The sequence below is a fragment of the Micromonas commoda genome, chromosome 3 (genome assembly GCF_000090985.2).
Source record: "Micromonas commoda chromosome 3, complete sequence".
Classification (NCBI taxonomy): Eukaryota; Viridiplantae; Chlorophyta; class Mamiellophyceae; order Mamiellales; family Mamiellaceae; genus Micromonas; species Micromonas commoda.
Window position 1 is genome coordinate 1,729,435 of NC_013040.1, and position 18,744 is coordinate 1,748,178.

General features: G+C 63.2%; 7 protein-coding genes across 7 annotated transcripts; 4 read left to right on the forward strand and 3 right to left on the reverse strand.

The window, feature by feature from the left end:
• Position 1: 1 nt before the first annotated feature.
• On the forward strand, positions 2–1,567 carry MICPUN_99799 (predicted protein; the record flags this gene model as incomplete). Its single annotated transcript, XM_002500718.1, has 1 exon — positions 2–1,567. One exon carries the CDS (start codon positions 2–4, stop codon positions 1,565–1,567), a length of 1,566 nt encoding a protein of 521 aa, XP_002500764.1.
• Positions 1,568–2,031: 464 nt separating this feature from the next.
• MICPUN_57463 (predicted protein) lies at positions 2,032–3,544 on the forward strand (the record flags this gene model as incomplete). The annotated part of the gene is made up of 2 exons (XM_002500719.1): positions 2,032–2,168; positions 2,428–3,544. The coding sequence occupies 2 exons, from the start codon at positions 2,032–2,034 to the stop codon at positions 3,542–3,544; spliced, it is 1,254 nt and encodes a 417-aa protein (XP_002500765.1).
• A 225-nt stretch (positions 3,545–3,769) lies between these two features.
• MICPUN_99801 (predicted protein) lies at positions 3,770–6,075 on the reverse strand (the record flags this gene model as incomplete). The annotated part of the gene is made up of 2 exons (XM_002501144.1): positions 3,770–5,554; positions 5,668–6,075. 2 exons carry the CDS (start codon positions 6,073–6,075, stop codon positions 3,770–3,772), a joined length of 2,193 nt encoding a protein of 730 aa, XP_002501190.1.
• A 241-nt stretch (positions 6,076–6,316) lies between these two features.
• On the forward strand, positions 6,317–8,869 carry MICPUN_57466 (predicted protein; the record flags this gene model as incomplete). The annotated part of the gene is made up of 1 exon (XM_002500720.1): positions 6,317–8,869. The coding sequence occupies one exon, from the start codon at positions 6,317–6,319 to the stop codon at positions 8,867–8,869; it is 2,553 nt and encodes an 850-aa protein (XP_002500766.1).
• Positions 8,870–8,911: 42 nt separating this feature from the next.
• Positions 8,912–10,368, reverse strand: MICPUN_108022 (predicted protein). The gene has a single exon (XM_002501145.1). It carries the CDS (start codon positions 10,295–10,297, stop codon positions 8,960–8,962), a length of 1,338 nt encoding a protein of 445 aa, XP_002501191.1. The 5' UTR covers positions 10,298–10,368; the 3' UTR covers positions 8,912–8,959.
• Positions 10,369–10,490: 122 nt separating this feature from the next.
• MICPUN_57468 (histone deacetylase, SIR2 family) lies at positions 10,491–11,429 on the forward strand (the record flags this gene model as incomplete). Its single annotated transcript, XM_002500721.1, has 1 exon — positions 10,491–11,429. One exon carries the CDS (start codon positions 10,491–10,493, stop codon positions 11,427–11,429), a length of 939 nt encoding a protein of 312 aa, XP_002500767.1.
• A 54-nt stretch (positions 11,430–11,483) lies between these two features.
• MICPUN_57469 (predicted protein) lies at positions 11,484–18,613 on the reverse strand (the record flags this gene model as incomplete). The annotated part of the gene is made up of 2 exons (XM_002501146.1): positions 11,484–11,667; positions 11,706–18,613. 2 exons carry the CDS (start codon positions 18,611–18,613, stop codon positions 11,484–11,486), a joined length of 7,092 nt encoding a protein of 2,363 aa, XP_002501192.1.
• Positions 18,614–18,744: the final 131 nt, after the last annotated feature.

Genomic DNA, 18,744 nt, shown 5'->3' on the forward strand with positions numbered 1-18,744 from the left:
GATGTCACACTCGCTTGGTATCTATTCGGGCGCGGCGGCGCCCACCCAGGGGCTTCGAGCGTCGAGGCACGTCTCACGCGCTCGCGCCCCGCACGGTTTGTCGGTGACGGCTCAGGCCGCAAACTCGCCCCACAACCATCGGGCGGTGTCCCCGGCGAAGCCCCGCCCCGGTTCCGTGCTCGCGCAGCCGAAGACGGTGACGCAGTCCGACACGGCGGTCAATGCGACCGCCGCGGGTTCGACCGGCGCGCTGTCCGCGTCCGGTTCGGACAGCCCCGCTCGCGGTCGCACGTCCGTCACCTTCTCCAATGCGGCCGTAAACTCCGCCGGCTTTCAAAGGACGTCGTGGTACGGCGCGGTGGACAACCGCTCGGCGGTGGGCGCTTCGTCGCTCGCTCAGGACGGGGCGCTCACCCCGGGGCGACGCAACCTACGCGCGATCCGGCCCATCACGCAACGCGCGGGTAGCTCTTCCGCGGGCGCCGGCCAGTCGTCGTCCACGCCGGCCGCCAACCCCAAGATCCCTCCGCCCGCCGCAAAGCCCACCGCGGAGGCGTCGCCGGCTGGGGAGCTCAGGCTCCCGAGGGAGAGCGCGACGGGCGACGTCAAGCCCGCATCCCCGGCGAGGGACGCGGCGGAGGCGCACGGCGAGGTGGACCCAAAGAAGAAGTCCTCGCTCACCAGGCTCCTGAGGACGCCCCTGTCGGGCGGCGTGCTCAACAGCATGAAGGATGCGGATCTGCCCTCCGTCGCCGTCGCGGCTAGGAACCTGATGGAGCTCGCCGATTACGCGGACCTGTCGACGATCATGTCCAACATGAACCACCGCAGGACGGGGTACCCCTTCGCATCCACGGTGGACTTCGCCACGGACGCGGACGGCTACCCCATCTTCTGCCTCACCCCGCTCGCCATGCACACGCGGAACCTCGCGTACAACAGCCGAGCGAGTTTGACGGTGAAGATGAACGGCTGGGGCGGTTTGGCCAACGCGAGGGTGACCATCTTCGGCGACGTGCACAGGCTCCCGGACGAGTACCAGGGCGCCGCGAACGAGGTGTTCAAGGCCAAGTACGAGGCCAGGAAGGAAGAGGTTGACCTGGAGGACCGTTGGGGAGACTACACCTTCTACCGCATGAACAACATCATCGACGTGTACTTTGTGGGCGGCTTTGGCACGCTGAACTGGGTGAACCTTGACGAGTACAAGAACGCCAAGCCGGACAAGATCGTCACGCCGTCGGAGGGGTCGTCCGTGCTGGACACTATCGCCGAGCTCAACACCAGGTACGGCGTCAAGCTGGCGACGTCCGGAGCGGTCGAGGGCAGCATCGGTCCCAACGAATCCGTCCTGAGCGAAAAGGCGCGAGTGGATGACCTGTGGATAATCTCCATCGACAAGCGCGGCGTCGACGTCAGGGTGCGCGTGGACGGCGTCAGCCAGGTCAGGAGGCTCCAGTTCCAGGGGTGCGTGGAGACGTTCAACGACGCGTGCGACGCCGTCGAGGCTCTCATCGCGGGCACCACCTGGTCAGGCGGGCCGTGCGAGGACGACGACGACAAGTGAAAAACTTACGGGTAGCCGGGTTGTGTGTTGCCACCAGAGGAGCTTTCGTGCCGGTCGATGAACGGGGCGAGCTCGTGTAATTTTAGGTATCGGAATTAAACCAAGAATGAGGGTTTAAAACTGTCTGACACGAAATCACCAAACATCAAACCAAGAATGAGGGTTTAAACCTGCTGACACAAAAACACCAAACTGATCAAACTCAAATGCGCGCTCGTCACGCGGCCACGTCGCTCGATTCGGCCCGCGGACCCGGTTGTTGGTTTGTGATTGGGCCATCGGGGTGAAAGTTCCACATCGACCAATGGAGATGCCAACTGACGCGAAACCTGTGGCGATGGCCACGACATGAAACTGACGTTTCACCGCGTTTCAGCCCTGACGTGTGCCATTCCGCACCCTCGCAGCAGCCGGAGACGACGCGTCCCGAGCTCGAAGCACCCATAAAACCAAGAAAGGGCAACATGTGCATCGTTAACGCCACCAAGGCGTACAAGCCTCCCGCCGCGCGCACCGCCACGGCTTTCGCGCAGCTCCCCGCGCCCACCTTCGCGGTCGTGGCGCCACCCAAGCGTTTCGACGCCACCGCTTCCGATGCCAGGTGAGATGACCGCCGGAACCCCGCGCGTTCCACCCCGCGTGTGGATGGTACTTCCGAGAATCGGCGCGCTTTCGCTCTCATTGATGTTGGTCACGACGATGGAGGCTGCGTGACGTCACGAATCCGCGTCGCGCGCGCGACGACGCGCGCTTCGCCGACTTGAGTTTTCCCCGCGATCGCCAGAGGATAACCCGCTTATCATCGCCGTCAACCGTCGCTGACCGTGCTCCGCCCCGCTCCTTCTCTTCCGACCCTCCAGGTGGACCGGTAACGCGCTCCTCGGCTCCACCGGTGCCGCCACCAAGCGCGTCCTCGCCGTCGACGGCGGTGCCCTTCACGTCATCTCCGACGACGGCCTCCAGACGAGGCACATCGAGGACGGACTCATCGTCGCGCTCGCCTCATCCACCGTCGCAGTCGACGACGTCGTCGCCGCGTACGACAAGGCGGCCAAGTCCGGCGACGCCAACGACACCCGAACTCGCGTGAACGCCCTCCGCAAGGCTCTCGGCGACCTCCACGCCGACAAGGGATCCTTCGCCGTCTGCGCGTTCGACGCCAAGATGGGCCGCGTCCTCGCGGCGAGATCCAAAAACTCAGCGCCCCTCTCCTACGGGTTCACCGCCGACGGAACGTTGGTGGCGTGCGCGGGTCTCACCGCCCAGGCCATGGGCCTCGACGGCTTGCTCGACCTCACCCCGCTCCCGTCCGGCCGGTTCATATTCGGCCACCGGTACGTCAAGCCCATCGAGTTCACCCAGTTTTGGTCCACCGCGCAGGGGAACCGCGCCGCCGCGCCCGCCAGGAAGGCGAGGCGCTCGGTCGAGGTTGCCATCCCCGAGTGCGGCGTCCCTACCCAGAAGTGGGGCACCACCGGCAGCGAGGGCGACGTCAACGCCGATTGGCACGAGCACCCCACCCTCCACCACACAAAGTCGGCGTACGTCCCCCCCGCGCTTCGCCGCGCGCGCGAAGCCGCGGCGAAAGCCGCCGCCGAAAAGGCGGAGAAGGATGTCCTTCACGCGGAGGAGAAGAAAGAGGCGCGGCCCATCTCGCCGAGGTCCCAAAAGGTGGAGATGGACGCCCAGATCGCGGAGGCGATCGCGTCGCAGGACCGACTCGTCGCCGACCTCGAGTCCGCGCTCGTCACCGCCGTGCGACGCGCCTCCATCGACACGCGCCGCGCCTCCGTCGAGGTTGCGCGCAAGAATTTGGCGAAAAAGTCGCTCAAGTCGGCGACGCTCTCCGCGGCGTCCTGGGAGCGCGCCCTCGCCACCTCCAGGGCGGCGAGAACCTCCGTGGATTGCGCCAGGTCCTCCATGGACGTGTCCCGCATCTCCTCCTTCTTCTCCTCCGCGCCCGTCGCGAGGGTCTGAGCCGACGGCCGCAGAGGGTGACGAAAGGGAATTTATTTTGAGGCCCCGAGAGGAAGTCGGGGCCCGACGCTGTACTGCTACAAGCACCGCTGTATCACTAGCTCGCGCGCGCACGCAACATTTGCACACCTGCATTGCATTGCTTAACACTACTTATATTGCAATACGACGATCAAAATCATACGTCTCATTCCCGGTCACTCGTCTCGACGCGCCCTCGACGCGTCACCTCGCACCCAGGTGCACGTGAACATTCTCACTCTCCTGGGCGACCTCGTTGCTTATCCTGAAGTCATCGGTGAACTCGCGGAGCTGCTGCAGGAAATCGTCCGAGGCGGGCGGTCCAGGCAGCGTCGGCACGGACGACCGGTCCTCCGCCCTGACCTCGCCCACGTAGAAGTGCTTCAGGTACAGGAAGGACTCCCTGCTGGAGTGATACAGCTCAAAGTGCCTGGCGCACTCCACGTTCATCGACTGCGCGGGTATGATGCGGTCCCCGCCCGGGTGCTCGGGGAGCCACCGCTTGACGTCGAGGATCATGCCGTCGATCACGATCCAGCACCCGCCGCGCTCGTTGTGCTCCACGACCTCGCGCCACGACCTGACCCGCCGCCGGCTCTCGTGCTTTCCCAGCCGATCGGCGCAGTACTCAGCGAGCGACGCCAGCCCCAACGCGTCCGCAGCCTCGGCGAGCTCCTCCACGATCCTTATGTCGTGCTCGGGCGGGGACCTGCCGAGCGCTTCGGCCTCGAGCCAGACGAGGACCCTGTCGAACGTCGCGCAGTCAACCTCCGCGTCGCACTCGGCCCGCCCGCGGCTGTCCCCGCCCTGCGTAGATGTGATACCCTGCGTAGATGTGATACCCCGCGATGCCTCCCACTCCCTACGCTTCCCGGAGCTCACCGCGGGTCCGTCCGCGCCCGCCTCGCGTATCGCCCGAGTCAACGCGATGCACGGCCGGAGCAAACGCCTGTGCACCGGGAACGTCTCCCCGTCGCTCGTGTTGACCGCGACCAGCTCCCTCGCGGCAGCGGCGGCGGCGGCGGCCTCCCCGCCCCTCGCGTTGCTGTTCACCAAACGCAGACCTCCCCCGACGGTGACGCAGACGCCCCCGTCCTCCGCGCCTGGGTCGTCCACCGCGTGAACGTACACGCGGGTGTCCGGGACGACGCGGCCCCGGTAGCAGTGGTACCCCAGCGCAACGGCGGCGTCGGCGGCGTCAATCGTGTCGCACCTCGCCATCCGCATCCTGAGCGACGTCGCGCCCAGGAACGCGAGATCGTCCCCGTCGCGAGGGTAGGACAGCGTCAGCACCTCGCCGACGCAGACCCACCTGTCCGCGAGCCTCTTACGAAGCGCCGGGAGGAGCGTCGCGCCGTCAACCTCCGCGAAGATTCGTCCGAAGCGCCCTCCGTCCGGCTCGTCCCCGTCGTCGTCCTCATCGGAAGAGGACGTCGCGATGTCCCTCTCGGCGACGTCCGCCGGTCGCATCACGCGAGCCTCGATCTCCACGTCCACGAGATCGTGCATCTCGTCCGCCGGCGGCGCGAACCGCACGAAGTTGGCGGTCTGATCCTCGGCGACGTGGCAGTTGTACCTGTCCTCGTCGGCGAGAGCGATGGCGTCGGGCGACGGAACCGCGGGGGATACCGACGCGCGGAGCACGCAGTCCGCGCCGCCTTCGAGGATAATGTGCGCGTACCCCTTGTCCGAGACGAGAGGATGTGTCGGGTGGAGCCACGCGACGCCGCGGGGGAGCGAGGCGCCGGTGTCCCGCGCCAGCTTCTCGGAGCAGTGGACCCGCAGCGGGTGAGCCTCCGCGCTCTTGTGGTGCCTCGAGCCCAGCACCCTGGTGCTGACGTACGAGCCCTCCTTCTCCTCGGGCGCGGCCGCGACGCCCATGAGCGAGTTGGGCCCGCGGGACATCTTGAAGTTCACCATGGATGGCCCGCCCTTCTCCTCGAACGCCCGGGCGAGTGACTCGGATGAAAAGTTCGCTGCTACAGTACCCTAGATTTCGCGGACAGGAGTTGACTCCGTCGCTAGCTAGTCGCTACGTACGCCCCCACGGCCCGACATCCACGTCATTCCGGCGCCCAGTACTCTCCCATCACGCCTCTGACCCCGATGACGTCCACGAGGGGCCCGTACACCTCCTCCACCACCGCACGCTCCGCCCCGCCGAGCTTCTCCAACCGTCGCTTCCTCCTCTGCGGGTGCCGGTCCTCCATCTTCCGTCGGCGGTTCAAGCTGTCGTACTGACCCACCAGCGTCCACAGCAGCTCACCCTCCGTGCTGCGCGGGTCCGCGGACGCGCGCCGCAGCCAGGTCAGCGCCAGCATCGACCTCGCCATCGCCCGCGCGCGCGTCGCCTGACACTCGCTGGGCGGGGCTGCGAACTCGCGCCTCACCTCCTCGCGAACGATGCCCCTCACCCGCTGGCGCGGCAATAAAGCGGCCTGGCGCAGCAGGCGGCGATACACGGCGGACGCGACCGCACGGAACTCGACGCCCGCGGCGGAGGACGCCATCCCTCGGCCGTGCGCTCCCCGTGGCCCGACGACGTGAGGTGATGGGGTGGCACCACTGAAGGAGAGAAAAGGAGTCGGTTCGGCGGTTAAAGGCAAATAGAGAAATATGTGCCCAATCATGACTGTTTGCACGTGTCATTAAACACTTTTGAGGATCATTGGAGAGCAGCGTAACACCTCAACACCCTTTTCGGCCGCATCACTTCCCGCCAACGCTGCGCCGACTCCCATCCAGCACGAAATGGGGGCCGGCGCTGACGGCGGAAGGACTCGCGGCGAGCGCGCGGGTAATACGCGTCGCGTCGCGCGCGGCGGCGAAGCATCGACTCGCGATACGGCGTCGAGGGGCCGCAGAGAGAGAGATGCGTCGAACCGCATTGTTGCCAGGGAGAGCAGGTCCGAAGCGACGGCGAGGAGGAACGCGACGAGGAACAGGAAGGAGGCCGAGATCGTGGCCGCGCGGGACGCCAAGATCGTGAGCGTCAACCCGTTCTTCCTCGAGAAGGAGCTCCTGCCCAAGCAGACGTGGCCCGACGGCACGCCCAACATACGGGCGCAGCTCACTTCGCTTTGGGTGCTCGGCCAGCCCCACTCCGCGCTCGGCGTGCCCCCGCCCCCCGAACCCCCGAGGTTCGGGTCGTTGAGCTCCCCAACACCGCCGTGCTGCGGATGCGGCCCGCCGGTGAGCTGTCTCAGGTGCTTCGGCGGGGGAGGGGTGGACGAGACCGAGCCCGGGACTCCAATGGCTCGACGTGGAAAGACGACGCACGACCTCCGCGGGTTCGACGACGTCTTCGGCGTCGACCAGTCACCGGACGACTCGACCAGTCACCGCGAGCCCCGGGGGAAGAAAAAAGGCAAAGGCGCGACGGGTACGCACGGGTCGGACGATGGCGACTGGGACTCGGAGGTTCAGTGCGCCGCGTGCGCACCCTTCGGCGGCGGCGGCGGAAGGCGTCACCGGAGGAGGAGGAGAAAGGGCGGCGGCGACGACGACGAGGACGACGGGGAGATCGACGGCGCTCGTTGGCGGAGGCGACGGAAGGGAGGGGCGTGCGGTGCGTTGACATGCGCCGATGACTGGTCGAGCTCCGACGGGGAAGGGTCTTTGTCGGGGGGTCGGAAAAAGTCGCGTCGGAGGAGACGCGGTAAAGGCGAAAAAGACGACTGGGACGACGACGACGACTTTGGTTTCGGTGGGTGCTTCGCTTTCGTGTTTGGAATCTCCAAGGAGGAACGGAGGAGGAGGGAGCGACGTCGAATGCGCGACGCGAGGATAAAGGAACGAAGAGAACGGCTGAGAACGGGCGATAAGGCTGACGGCGGGAGCGACGCGGGCGTGGGCGTGTCGGACGACGATCGCGACGATGGGTACAACTCCGGGTACAACTCCGGGTACAACTCCGCGTTCGACCCCTACGCCGGGAAGGATCTCGACCGGGGGAGGGACTTTCCAGACTGGCACCTCGCTCGCGCGCCGCTCAAGGGCGTGGGGTTCGTCTCCAACCGCGAGAGGGTCTACGCCACGTGGAAGCCCCGACGGCCCATCGACGTATCCTTCACGCGACCCTCCGTGCTGCTCATGTCCCAGATGGCTTTTGTCTATTCCCAGCCGATGTGGCGGTCCCTCGCGGCGTTTCAACGCGTGGACCCGGCGCTTTGTGCCGAGCCCGAGATGCCTCACGTCACCGGCGAGCGATCGGACGTGTACGAGCGGCTGCGAGAGGAGGCGCGGGTGTATCGCGTCTCTCACCGAACCCGACACGCGTCCGCGCCGTGGTCCGAGGATATGCTCGGAGCGTTCCTCGGCTGCGCGTTCGCGACAGCCGCGTGGAGCTGCGCTCTTCGTGACCCTCGAAACAAACGCAGGCGACGAAGACGTAAGATCGAGACGTTCCTCTTCTTCGGCGTGCTGCGGGGATGGCACGACGCGGCTCGCGCGCACCAGGCCAAGGTGGAGAGCCGAAGGGTCAACCTCGAGCTCATGGCCTTTTTGGCTAAGCAGCACAGGCAGAAGCGGTGGGAGGCGAGCCTGAACGAGACTTGGGACGACGTCAAGACCGCCGACGGCGTCGAAGGCTCCACGGCAAGAGCCGCCGCCGCGAGTACCGGTAAGACCGCGACGGCAGCTTCGAACGACGAGGCGAATGACGGCGGACGGGGTGAGAGCGCGAGTTTCGTGCGACGCATCGTCAAAATCGGGACGGACGCGATGGACGCCGCCAGGAACGCGCTCGGCGCCGGCACAGACGACGCGACGACGAAAGAAAGAGACGGCGATGAAGGCGATAAAGGCGAAATCAAGGGCGAACGCGCCGCGGACGACGACGTCGATGCGACGGACGGTGCCGTCGGCGAGGGCGCCGCGGGCTCAAAGGGTCCCGCGGTGAAGCTCCTCGACGACGACGGCGCCGGGCCGATCGCGTGGAGCGTAACCGCGTCCATCGAGCAGGAGGGTGGCGGAGGAAACGACGACGGTCGATCCGGGGGTATGTTCGACTTTATCGGCGCGGAGTGGTCCGCGCAGAGCAACCCCGACAACACGACGGATGCGACGTCTCTGTACGACGAGACGGTGGCTCGCGCTCTGCGAGGAGCCGTGCGCAGGCACAGGAACAAGCTCAAGGGCCGACGCGCGTTCTGGCCCGCGATCGAGGAGCTATCGCTGAACGACGGCGTTTACGCGAAGGCCAAGCCGGCGGCGGCGCCCGACGAGACGGAAGACGATCGCGACACTCCCATCGGCCCGGTGCGAATCACGAGGATCTCGCCTCACCCGACGACCACGGCGTGACGTGAAGGGCGCGGGTCGCAGTCCGTATGTAAAGGTTGCCGTAGCATAAGTGTTACTTGTATTAACAAAGAATTGGCTGTGTACATTCGCTCACTGCTCTTGCCCCGCGGTGGCGGCTGGATCGTCCGCGTCCAGGTTGACGTCCTTGCCCGTAATTTTCTTGTACATTTCGAGCACGTCCTCCACCGTCGACTGGAAGTGGGTGGTGGCGTCGTACCCCTTGCTGATGTAGCACCCGTCTTCGGACCCGTCGTTCACCGGTTCCATCACGTCGCTCACCTGCACGAAGTACTCGTCGATGGCGCCGAGGAGCTGCAGGCCGGGAATGAGCTCCGCCGTCGGGTTAGCCGTCTCAACCGCGGTGGACACAAACGCGAGGTACTTGCCCTTGGCGCACACGTTGTGCGCAAACGAGCACCCAAACACGTACATGTCGCTCTGCCGCCCCGTCTGCTTCTGCGGGATGATGATCTGCACGCTGTGCGAGTCGCCCACGTTGGGAATCGGGTGGCTCAAGATGCAGATGGCGCGGACCACCTGGCCCACCCGGCGAACCTTGCCGGGGAAGTAGCTCGGATCCCCAACCACGTACTTAGCCTTGGCCGTCTCGCCCTCGGACGACACGCCGCACGCCTTGCCCGCCTCGTCGTATACCACCTCGGCGTCGGGCTTGGCGAGCATGTACGTACCGCCGTACACCGCGGACAGACGCGCGAAACCCTGGGGCAACTCGCCGAGGCCGTAGAGGGGGTAGATGTACGGGCTGTTGGTCTCGAACCTGGCGAGGGACTCGGAGTAGAGCTTGACCGCCATCACCATCTTCCTCGCGGGCTGGTCCATGAACGAGTCGTCCGTCTGGAGCGCGAGGGCGTGGCCGATGAAGTCCACGGTGTTCGGGTCCAGGCCGTACTCCTTGAAGAGCTCTCGCGAGGTGATGACGTCCAGATCGTACCCCTTGTGGGTCCTCGGGTCGTCTTTCTCGTAATCCTGGACGAAGATGAAGAAGCTGCGCGCGCGGTACTTCTCGAACATGCCCATGAGGGACGACCTGAGCGCATCCTTATCGTTCGCGGGGACCTTGTACGTCTTGCCGCCCTTGACCACGTAGCTCCCGTCCACAGCCTTGAACTCCAGGTACTTGTGCACGCCGGTGTGGACGAGCACGCGCACGAGGAGCCCGTTGCCCATCATGAACTTGGGGACCATGTCGAAGTTCCAGTCCTGCCACCGGCCGTAGTGCGGCGGTAACTCCTGGCCGGGCTTGAACTTCTCGTACAGCTGCTTCAGGTTGAGGCTCGCGGACTCCCCGCCGTAGTACGAGTTGCGGTCCATGTGGAGGATCTTCTTCCCGTCCACGGAGAGGAGGCCCGCGAGGAGGCATTCCTTCAGGCCCGTGCCGAGGATGATGGCGTCGTACTCCTGATCCATGGTTCACCGCGTTCTCTCTGCGAAAGAGGCGTCGTCTCTCGGGACGAGCGGGGTGATGCGCGGGCGTTGATTCGTGGCGTGCGCGCTCGATCTCTGGGGAGGGCCGCGGGGAATTATATCCCTGTGCAACTTGACCGTGACTGGCGATCCTTTCTGGAGTTGTGCGGAGGAGAGAGAACACTCTAGCTAGGCGATGGCGGGCACGTCCCTGGGCTACGCCGAGAGACTGAGCTGGAGGGACGATGTAGGGGGTACTCTCGGCGACCCCGAACTCTCCGAACCCGACGCAGATGATCTGGAGCGAAAGATCGACCGCCTCGCTGAGCTCTTCCGCGACGCGAAGGAAGGGGTGGTGGTGCACACGGGAGCCGGGATCTCAACTTCAGCAGGGATACCCGACTTCCGCGGACCCAAGGGGGTGTGGACCCTGCAGAAGAAGGGCGAGCCCATCCCGCCCGCGAAGTGCAGTTTCGACCGCGCCAGACCAACCCCTACGCACATGGCGCTGGTCGAGCTGCAGCGAGCGGGGTTCGTGAGGTATCTCGTGTCCTGCAACGTAGATTGCCTTCACATAAGGTCGGGCTTTCCTAGGGACCGCCTGGCCGAGTTGCACGGGAATTGTTTCGCTGAGAGGTGCGACGCGTGCGGGAGCGAGTACATTCGTGACTTTGAGATGCCTTCGGTGGGCTTCAAACCCACGGGGAGGCGGTGCGTGGCGGTGAAGGGAAAGCGTCGATGTTCTGGTCAGCTCAGGGACCAGGTTCTCGATTGGGACGACGCGTTACCTCCGAAGGAACTCAGGGCCGCGGAGCGTCACTCGCGCGAGGCGTCGCTGTCCCTCGTGCTCGGGTCATCTCTCCAGATCATTCCTAGCTGCAACCTGCCCCTCAAGACGGTCCGGGGCGGGAAAGGTAAGCTCGCCATCGTCAACCTGCAGAAGACGGGCAAGGACAAAAAAGCCGACGTCGTGATCCACGAAAAGACGGACATCGTCATGGCGGGTTTGATGCGGCGGCTGGGTTTGGCGATACCCGAGTACGTGCACTCGGACACGAAGAGACAGTGGGACAAGACCTTCCGCCCCTTGAAGGTTGACGAAGAGGATAGTGCGAAGCGAGCGCGCGTGAAGTAGCGGCTAACTAGCTATATAGTTTTACAACTTTAGATACAAATGGTGGCGCTCGTCTTAGTCTTGAGCTTCTTCTTCTTGCTCTTCTGAGGCTTGATCGCCGCTGCGGGATCCTGAGCCACTGGCGGCTGCGCAAGAGCCGCGGATGGAGTTGCCGGTGGCGCCGGTGCAGGCGGCGGTGGCGGAGGAGGCGCCTGCGCCGGCGGTGGCGGAGGAGGCGGCGCCTGCACCGGTGGCGGTGCTGGCGGCTGTGGTGGCGGTGTCGGCTGCATGACTGACTTCTCAACGGGCGCGGGCCTCGGCGCGACCGGCTGCGGAGCCGGAGCCGGAGGCGGCTTGGGCGTTGCCGGCGCCGTGAGACCAATGCCTGAAGTTGTCGGTGTGCCTCCGAGGCTCAGCTTATCTGCAAGCGATCGGGACGACGTGTTGCCGTCAACGGGCAGTGAACCGCGCAGATACCGCCTGGATTTCGGCGATGCAACGTCTTCTTCGTCCTGAACCAAAATTTTGCGGCCAGAGTTAAAGCTACTCTGTCGCAAAGAGGATTGCTTCGGACCGGGTTCCTCCTTGATCATGAACACGTTCTTGCCGCTGCGACTGGATTGCCTGAAGCTCGGGCCACGGCTCACGGGTTTGTACCGAGAATCCCAGCGATCTGGTCGTGCGTGCGGCACTCTCGATTCTTTCGCGAGATTCCTAGACTCCGTTCTGTCCCTCTTCGCCTCCCAAGCGATGGCGTTTTGATAGTACTCATCCGCCAATCTCGCGCGCTGCATGCACACGAACATTTCCTCCGGAGTGCAGACATCCGGTGCCTTGGCCACGAGCGACGCGACAATCGGTCGTATGGACGCGGCGTTGAGAATGCGGCAATCGCGATAAGATGCCACCCAACTCGGCCGCGAAGCCCAAGCATTCAGGTATCCCTCGAAGCTTGGTCCTCCAAGCGATCCGAACGAGTCCTTGCCGTCAGGGAGCGATGCAACACCTGATTCAAGCAGGTTATACGCCACCAGCAGCACAGATGCCACGAGAGCGTCGGATGCATCGGGGATCTGGCCGGCGATGAACGGTCCCTTGAGCGCGGTGATGTGTCCTTCGAGCTCCGTCACAGCCTCGGCCGCTCGACCGCCGAGCGTGACACTGAGCTCATCATCCGATTTAGACATGTACTCCTCAGGTAGGACTCCGGCGCGCTCCAAGCATTGACGCGCATACGCCTTGCCTGCGGGGTACTTACTTCCGAGCACCCTGCCGCCGACGAGGGCAGATGTCAGCTTCTCGCACAACGTTTCCGCATCCTTCAAAGATAAAGGACCGCGCTGCCGTGCAATGCGTGCCACCTGCACCGATTGACCAACCGCGCGCTCCAGCAAGTCTGAGAAACCCCCGACCCACTCTCCGCTGTCCACCCCACCGGGTGTGCCCTGCATGGCCGGGGTCTTCGCTGGAGGGTAGGCATCCCGGAACCACTGCGGCTTGGCGTAATGGTCGATCAAAATGAGTTCGAATGGAACACGCGCCTCCGCAAGGATGAGACAGAGTCTGATGCAGTACGTGCAGTAAGGCACGAGCGGGCCCGCGGGCGAGACACCGTCAATGGGATCGAGTGGATCACCGTCAGACGCCCTCGCTGAAAGCATCGCGATCCTCGGAGCCCCAGGTATGGGCGTACCCTGAGGTCCGGGCGATGCGTCCACGTCGTCGTCGTCGTACTCGCCAGACATCCGGTGGCCGAAATAAGCCTTGCACGTCAGACCAGTTTTCCCGTCGCAATACGACGAATCAAGCATCCTTGCCCTGGCCATCACAGGGTAGAGTTGTCTTCCACCGTCGCACATGTCAGGCGCGTTGTTTGCAAGCATCTGACACGCCACCATCATAGTCGCCGCGCTGTACATGGAGTCACTTTTGTAGCACTCCTTCCAGCTCGGTCGTCGCACCCAGCGTTGCAGGTACTCCAGCGCCGATGGCGCGCCAACCTCTTTGAGTGAACACGGCGCCTGAGGCAACGGTGACAAGCCGCACTCGAGCGCGTTATGAGACCAGTACAACATGGTGGCGAGGAAAGCATCCGCCTGGTTTGGCGTTTTACCTCCGATGAACGGACCGTTGAGGTTCGCTATCACACCCTCGAGCTCGGCGAATGAGTCGATTGCGATGTTAATGAGGCGCTGCCTCAACGCCGGGTTGGACTCGTCTGGGACCTGAGGAATGAAGCCGAACTGCATGTACATCCCGAGGATCGGCTTGGCAGATTCGAGGTTAGACTCTGCGTATCTCGCGGCGGCCTGAGACATGGCGATCCGCGAGCCGAGCGTGCCGATGTACTCCGTCTTGTATGGACCGTCATCGTTGGCCACCTTGGCGAACGCCTCGCTCTGCTGCTTTGCGCGCGCCAGGATCTCGTCAAATTCACCCATCCACTGGTCCGAGTCCGGCAAACCTCCGGGCGTGCCCTGCATCGCGGGTGTGGTGCCCGCGGGGAACTGCTCAAGGAACCATGCCGGCTTGTCCCGCATGTCGATGACGTACGTCTCGAACGGCACACCAGCCTCGGCGAGTAGAAGCCCGAGCCTGTGGCAGTAAGGGCAAAATGGCATGATTGGCCCGAGCTGGGACGGGCCATCGAGCGCGTCTCCGGAGCCATAGGACGCACGGTAGGACAAGACAGCCTTTCTCGGTACGCCTGGAACCAGTGGACCGGCGGGAGGGAGTGTCTGCCCCATTACAGGCGTCCAATCCGACGTGACTGGCTCGTCAAGTCCAACCTCGGCGCGATAATGATTGTCAAGGGCTCGAATCCTGTCCATAACCTCGCTCAAGGCCTTTCCACCTTGGCACACATCCGGGGCCATCTTCCGCACCCTGTCTGCGGCAGTCATAACGAGCGAAGCACTGTAAAGGGATGACGAGTGGAACTGCGCGCGCCAGCTGGGACGCTTCACCCACCGTTCGAGGTAGCGTCTGAGCGCACCACACCCGATGTCGCTCAGTGAGCACGGGGCCTCGGGAATCTGAGCAAAACCCGATTCGATGGCGTTGTGAGCCCAGAAGAGCATGGTACCTGCGAACACGTCCGCCTGGATAGGCCTGTCGCCACCGATAAAAGGACCCTTGAGCTTTCCGATCATCGAGTCGAGATCATTCAGTGATTCAGATGCAATCGCGTTCAGGCGGAAAGCCCTGCTCATCGTATCCTCGCCATCGACAACCTCGATGTTGCCCATCTTCATCATACCCTTCACCAAGGCTTGTCCGGTAGGAAGCTCTGACGTGGCAACAATTGATGCGAACATCGCGCAGCCGCCTCGTTGAAGCAGCTTCATGACATCGGCCGTCTTGTACTGACCGTTGTCGTTGGCCACCTTCGCGAAAGCGGGACTCTGCTCGACGCACCTCTTGAAGATTTCGTCGAATCCGCCGACCCACTCGTCGTTGTGAACCCATCCGCCGGGTGTTCCCTGAATCGCAGGGGTGGTCCCCGCGGGAAATTGCTCCAGGAACCACTGTGCCTTGTCCCGGGTGTCTATCAAGTACGTCTCGAAGGGTATGCCAGCCTCGTAGAAAAGCAACCCGAGCCTGTGACTGTAAGAGCAGTCCGGCATCAATGGACCGCGCGGCGCGGACCCGTCCAGATCGTCGCCGTTGCCATAAGACGCCCTTGAAGCCATCACAGCGGCCCGTGGGTAGCCCGGTACGAGCGGACCCTCTGGAGCAGGTGCGTACCCGTGGAAGGCGCACTTGTCGTCCAGACCAGCCGCGCAGCGATACGCCGAGTCGAGACCTCTGATCCTGGCGAGCACCTTCACGAAGTCTTTTCCCTGTCTGCACGCATCGGGAGCCATCTTCGTCACCGTGGCGCACGCCTGCATCATGGATGGCGCGCTGTAGATGGAATCGCTCTTGTAGCACTCCTTCCAGCTGGGACGTTGCACCCATCGATCGAGATACGGCCTAAGCGACGGAGCGCCCATGTCCTTGAGAGAGCACGGCGCCTGCGGCAGTGGCATCAATCCACACTCAAGTGCGTTGTGAGCCCAGAACAACATCGTGGCGAGGTATGCATCCGCCATGTTTGGACTCTTTCCGCCGACGAACGGACCGTTCAGTTTCGAGATCAAGCTCTCGAGCTCCTTGAAGGAGTCCCGTATGAGCAAAATCAGCCGCTCCCTGGTCTGCGCACCCGTTTCACCCTCAATCTTTGCGATGCTTCCCATACCCATCAGCGCGCCCATCATGTTCTTGGCCGAATCCAATTCCGATTTTGCAAAGATCGCCGCATATGTTGCCATGGCAACTGTGGTGCCCAGCGCGCCGACATGGTCAACCTTGTACTGTCCATGGTCATTTGCGACGCTAGCGAATTTTGGAATCTTCTCGCCGTAAATCTTGACAAGGTTGTCAAATCCACCGACCCACTCGTCGGTGCCGAGAACGTCAGGCCACTGCATCGACGGCGTGGTACCCGCTGGAAACGATTCCAAGAACCAAGGCGGTTTATCGCTCTGATCGATAAGGTATACCTCGAACGGCACGCCAGACTCTGAAAGCATCAAACCGAGGCGGTGACAGTACGGGCAGTACGGCATGATGGGACCCAGAGGCGCGTCGCCATCGAGAATATCTCCTGTACCGTACGATGCACGGTAAGACAGTACCGCCTTCCTTGGCACACCCGATATGATCTGCCCTTCTGGCGCAGGCTGCTGTCCGAAAAGATGCCCCTCGAATATCGGACCCCCGGTTACGGGCTTATCCAGCCCAACTGCAGCGCGATAGTACGGATCGGCACGACGCGCTCGCTCACACACAGCCGGCAGAGGAAGGAAACGAGGATCGTTCGCGACGTCCGGGGCCATTTTGGAGAACCTGTACGCGTATACCGTCACCGTCGCCGAGTTGTAAAGACTGGAGGTCTTGTAACACTCCTTCCAGCTCGGCCGCTTGGTCCATCGCTCAAGATACGTCCTGATTGACGGCGCGCCGACGTCTTCAACTGAACACGGCGCCTGAGGTATTCCACACAAACCAAACTCGATCATGTTCAGCGCCCAGTAAAGCATCGTGGCCATGTGCGCATCCGCCATATTCGGCCTGTCGCCGCCGATGAAATCGTCGTCAAGGTCGGAGAGTAGCTGTTCAATCTCCGCAAATGAGTCAAGAGCCAACTTGACCATCCGATCCCGAAGCTCTGATCCCGCCTCACCAGGCATAACATTCACACCACCCATGCCCATCATACCGTGCAACAGTTTCTTACCATCTTCAACCTTCGTCTCCGCAAACCTCGAAGCCAACAATCCAGTGGCGAGGCTTCTGCAGAGAAGGCATACCACTCTTGTCTTGTGCTGTCCATCGTCGTTCGCCACCGCGGCGAACCCCATGCTCTGCTCCTTTGCTCTCGCGACGATTTCGTCGAATCCGCCGACCCAGGGCACACAGTGCTCTCCCGTCGTTGTCCTGAGGCAGTCCTCCGAGCCGGGAACACCTCCGGGGGTACCCTGTACAGCGGGAGTTGTACCCGCTGGGAACGCGTCCAGGAACCATTTTGCCTTGTCTCGTCCATCCACGGCGTACTCCTCGTGGGGTATGCCAGCTTCCTGGTACAGAAGACCAAGGCGGTGACAGTACGCACAAAACGGCACGAGTGGCCCCACCGGGTAGGAGCCGTCCAGCTGATCGCCGGTTCCGTACGACGCCCTAGCCGCGAGAACAGCCAGCCTCGGTATTCCAGTCACCGGTGGACCATCCGGCGCTGGTTGCTGGCCGAAGAGGTACCCGTTGAAGTACGGATCCGGAGGTTCCATTTCCACGATATCCTCCTGCGCTTTGAAGAACCTGGTGTCGTGAAACCTCGATAACGCACCGGGCGCCGTCGTTCTAAGTCCGGCAGCTCCAAAGGCGGTATCATCCGAGCGCTCAGAAGCGGCGTACGCCGGGCTCGACCGTCCGCCGTCCTCGCCGCCGCTCGAAGAAGCCGGCGGCGAGTATCTGAATCCATCCCCCTCGCCATCCGCGGCGTCCGGGTTATTCAAACACCCGTCGATGTACTCGTCAAAATTATGCCAGTCGATCTGCGGCTTACCGTCGCGCCCGAACCCGATCACGTCCTTCCATCTCGCGGGACCCACCAGCGTCCCGTTGGTGTACGTCGTGGTGCTGCAGAGCTCCGCGCCATACACCGGATCCATCGCGGTGAAAGTTAGGTGCACCAGCCACGGGTCCTCCTCCTCGTCCGAATCGCTGTCGTACTCGGATTCGGTTTCCGTGTGCGACCCCGAGGGTTCGCCTCCGTCTCTGGCTCCATCCTCGAGCTTCGCCTTTGACCTTATGCGCCTGGGGGTGGTCATCTCGTTGATGGTCTTGCCAGATTTGGGGCACACGGTTGTCTTGGAATCCTTGAAAACGGCCCAAAGCGGCGACGACGGCTCGATGGGACACGCGATGGTGTGCACGCCACTCACCGTCGCGGGTTGCATCACCTCGACAACCTCTTTTTTCATGAACCCCTCTCCCTCCTTGGTCACGTGCCTCGATAACAGGGTGACTCGAATCACCGGGTTGTACAGCGTGTGGCAACGCAGGTTACCCACGCGTATCATGAACGTGGGCACCCCGTCCCTTCGACTCATGATCGATCGAGTGGTCCACACGATGTCTTTTTGCGGCGACTGGAACTTTGACACCACGGCGGAGAACACGAACGCGTTAACCACGACTCCGACGAGCATGGAGAAGAATGCGACGAGGTATCCTCCGTCGGTGCTCGGCATGACGGTGCCGAACGACATCATCAGGATGTGCGACGCCGCGAATCTTAACGCGAGAAGCGCGTTGGGCACATCCGAGTCCTCGCCCCACTCCTCCTGTGTGTTGATGAGGTCTAGAGGCAGGGAGATGAGAAACATCAGTATGATGGCGAACCCGTACACCACCATCGCCAAAGCACCAGTGAACCACCACGGTTTCTCCAGGACCAAAAAGTACACGTATCCCGACGAAAAGATGACGTTCCTGGATCCCTTCGTCGCGGGTTTCTTGCTCGTCGCACGCTGCTTAGCCAGCAGCCGACGTGCGGCCTGAGCGCTGGTCTCTTTCTGGATAGCGCTGACCACCGACGCGAGGTCCTTCGCGGGGGTTCCCTTCGACTCGGCATTTTGCTGTATGACCTTGTTCGCGGCCATCTTCCAGGCGCCCTTGCTCCATGACGATGACTTAAAGGAAGGACCGGGTGTCCCCGACCCATCCGGACCTCCAGGCGCCACCGCGTTGCCTCGTTTCCACATCGACGCCGCCTTTGGCTCGGAGGCCCGAA

Coding starts and splice junctions, on each gene's coding strand:
- MICPUN_108022 (XM_002501145.1), bottom strand. CDS start 10,297: ATGGATCAGGAGTACGACGCCATCATCCTCGGCACGGGCCTGAAGGAA.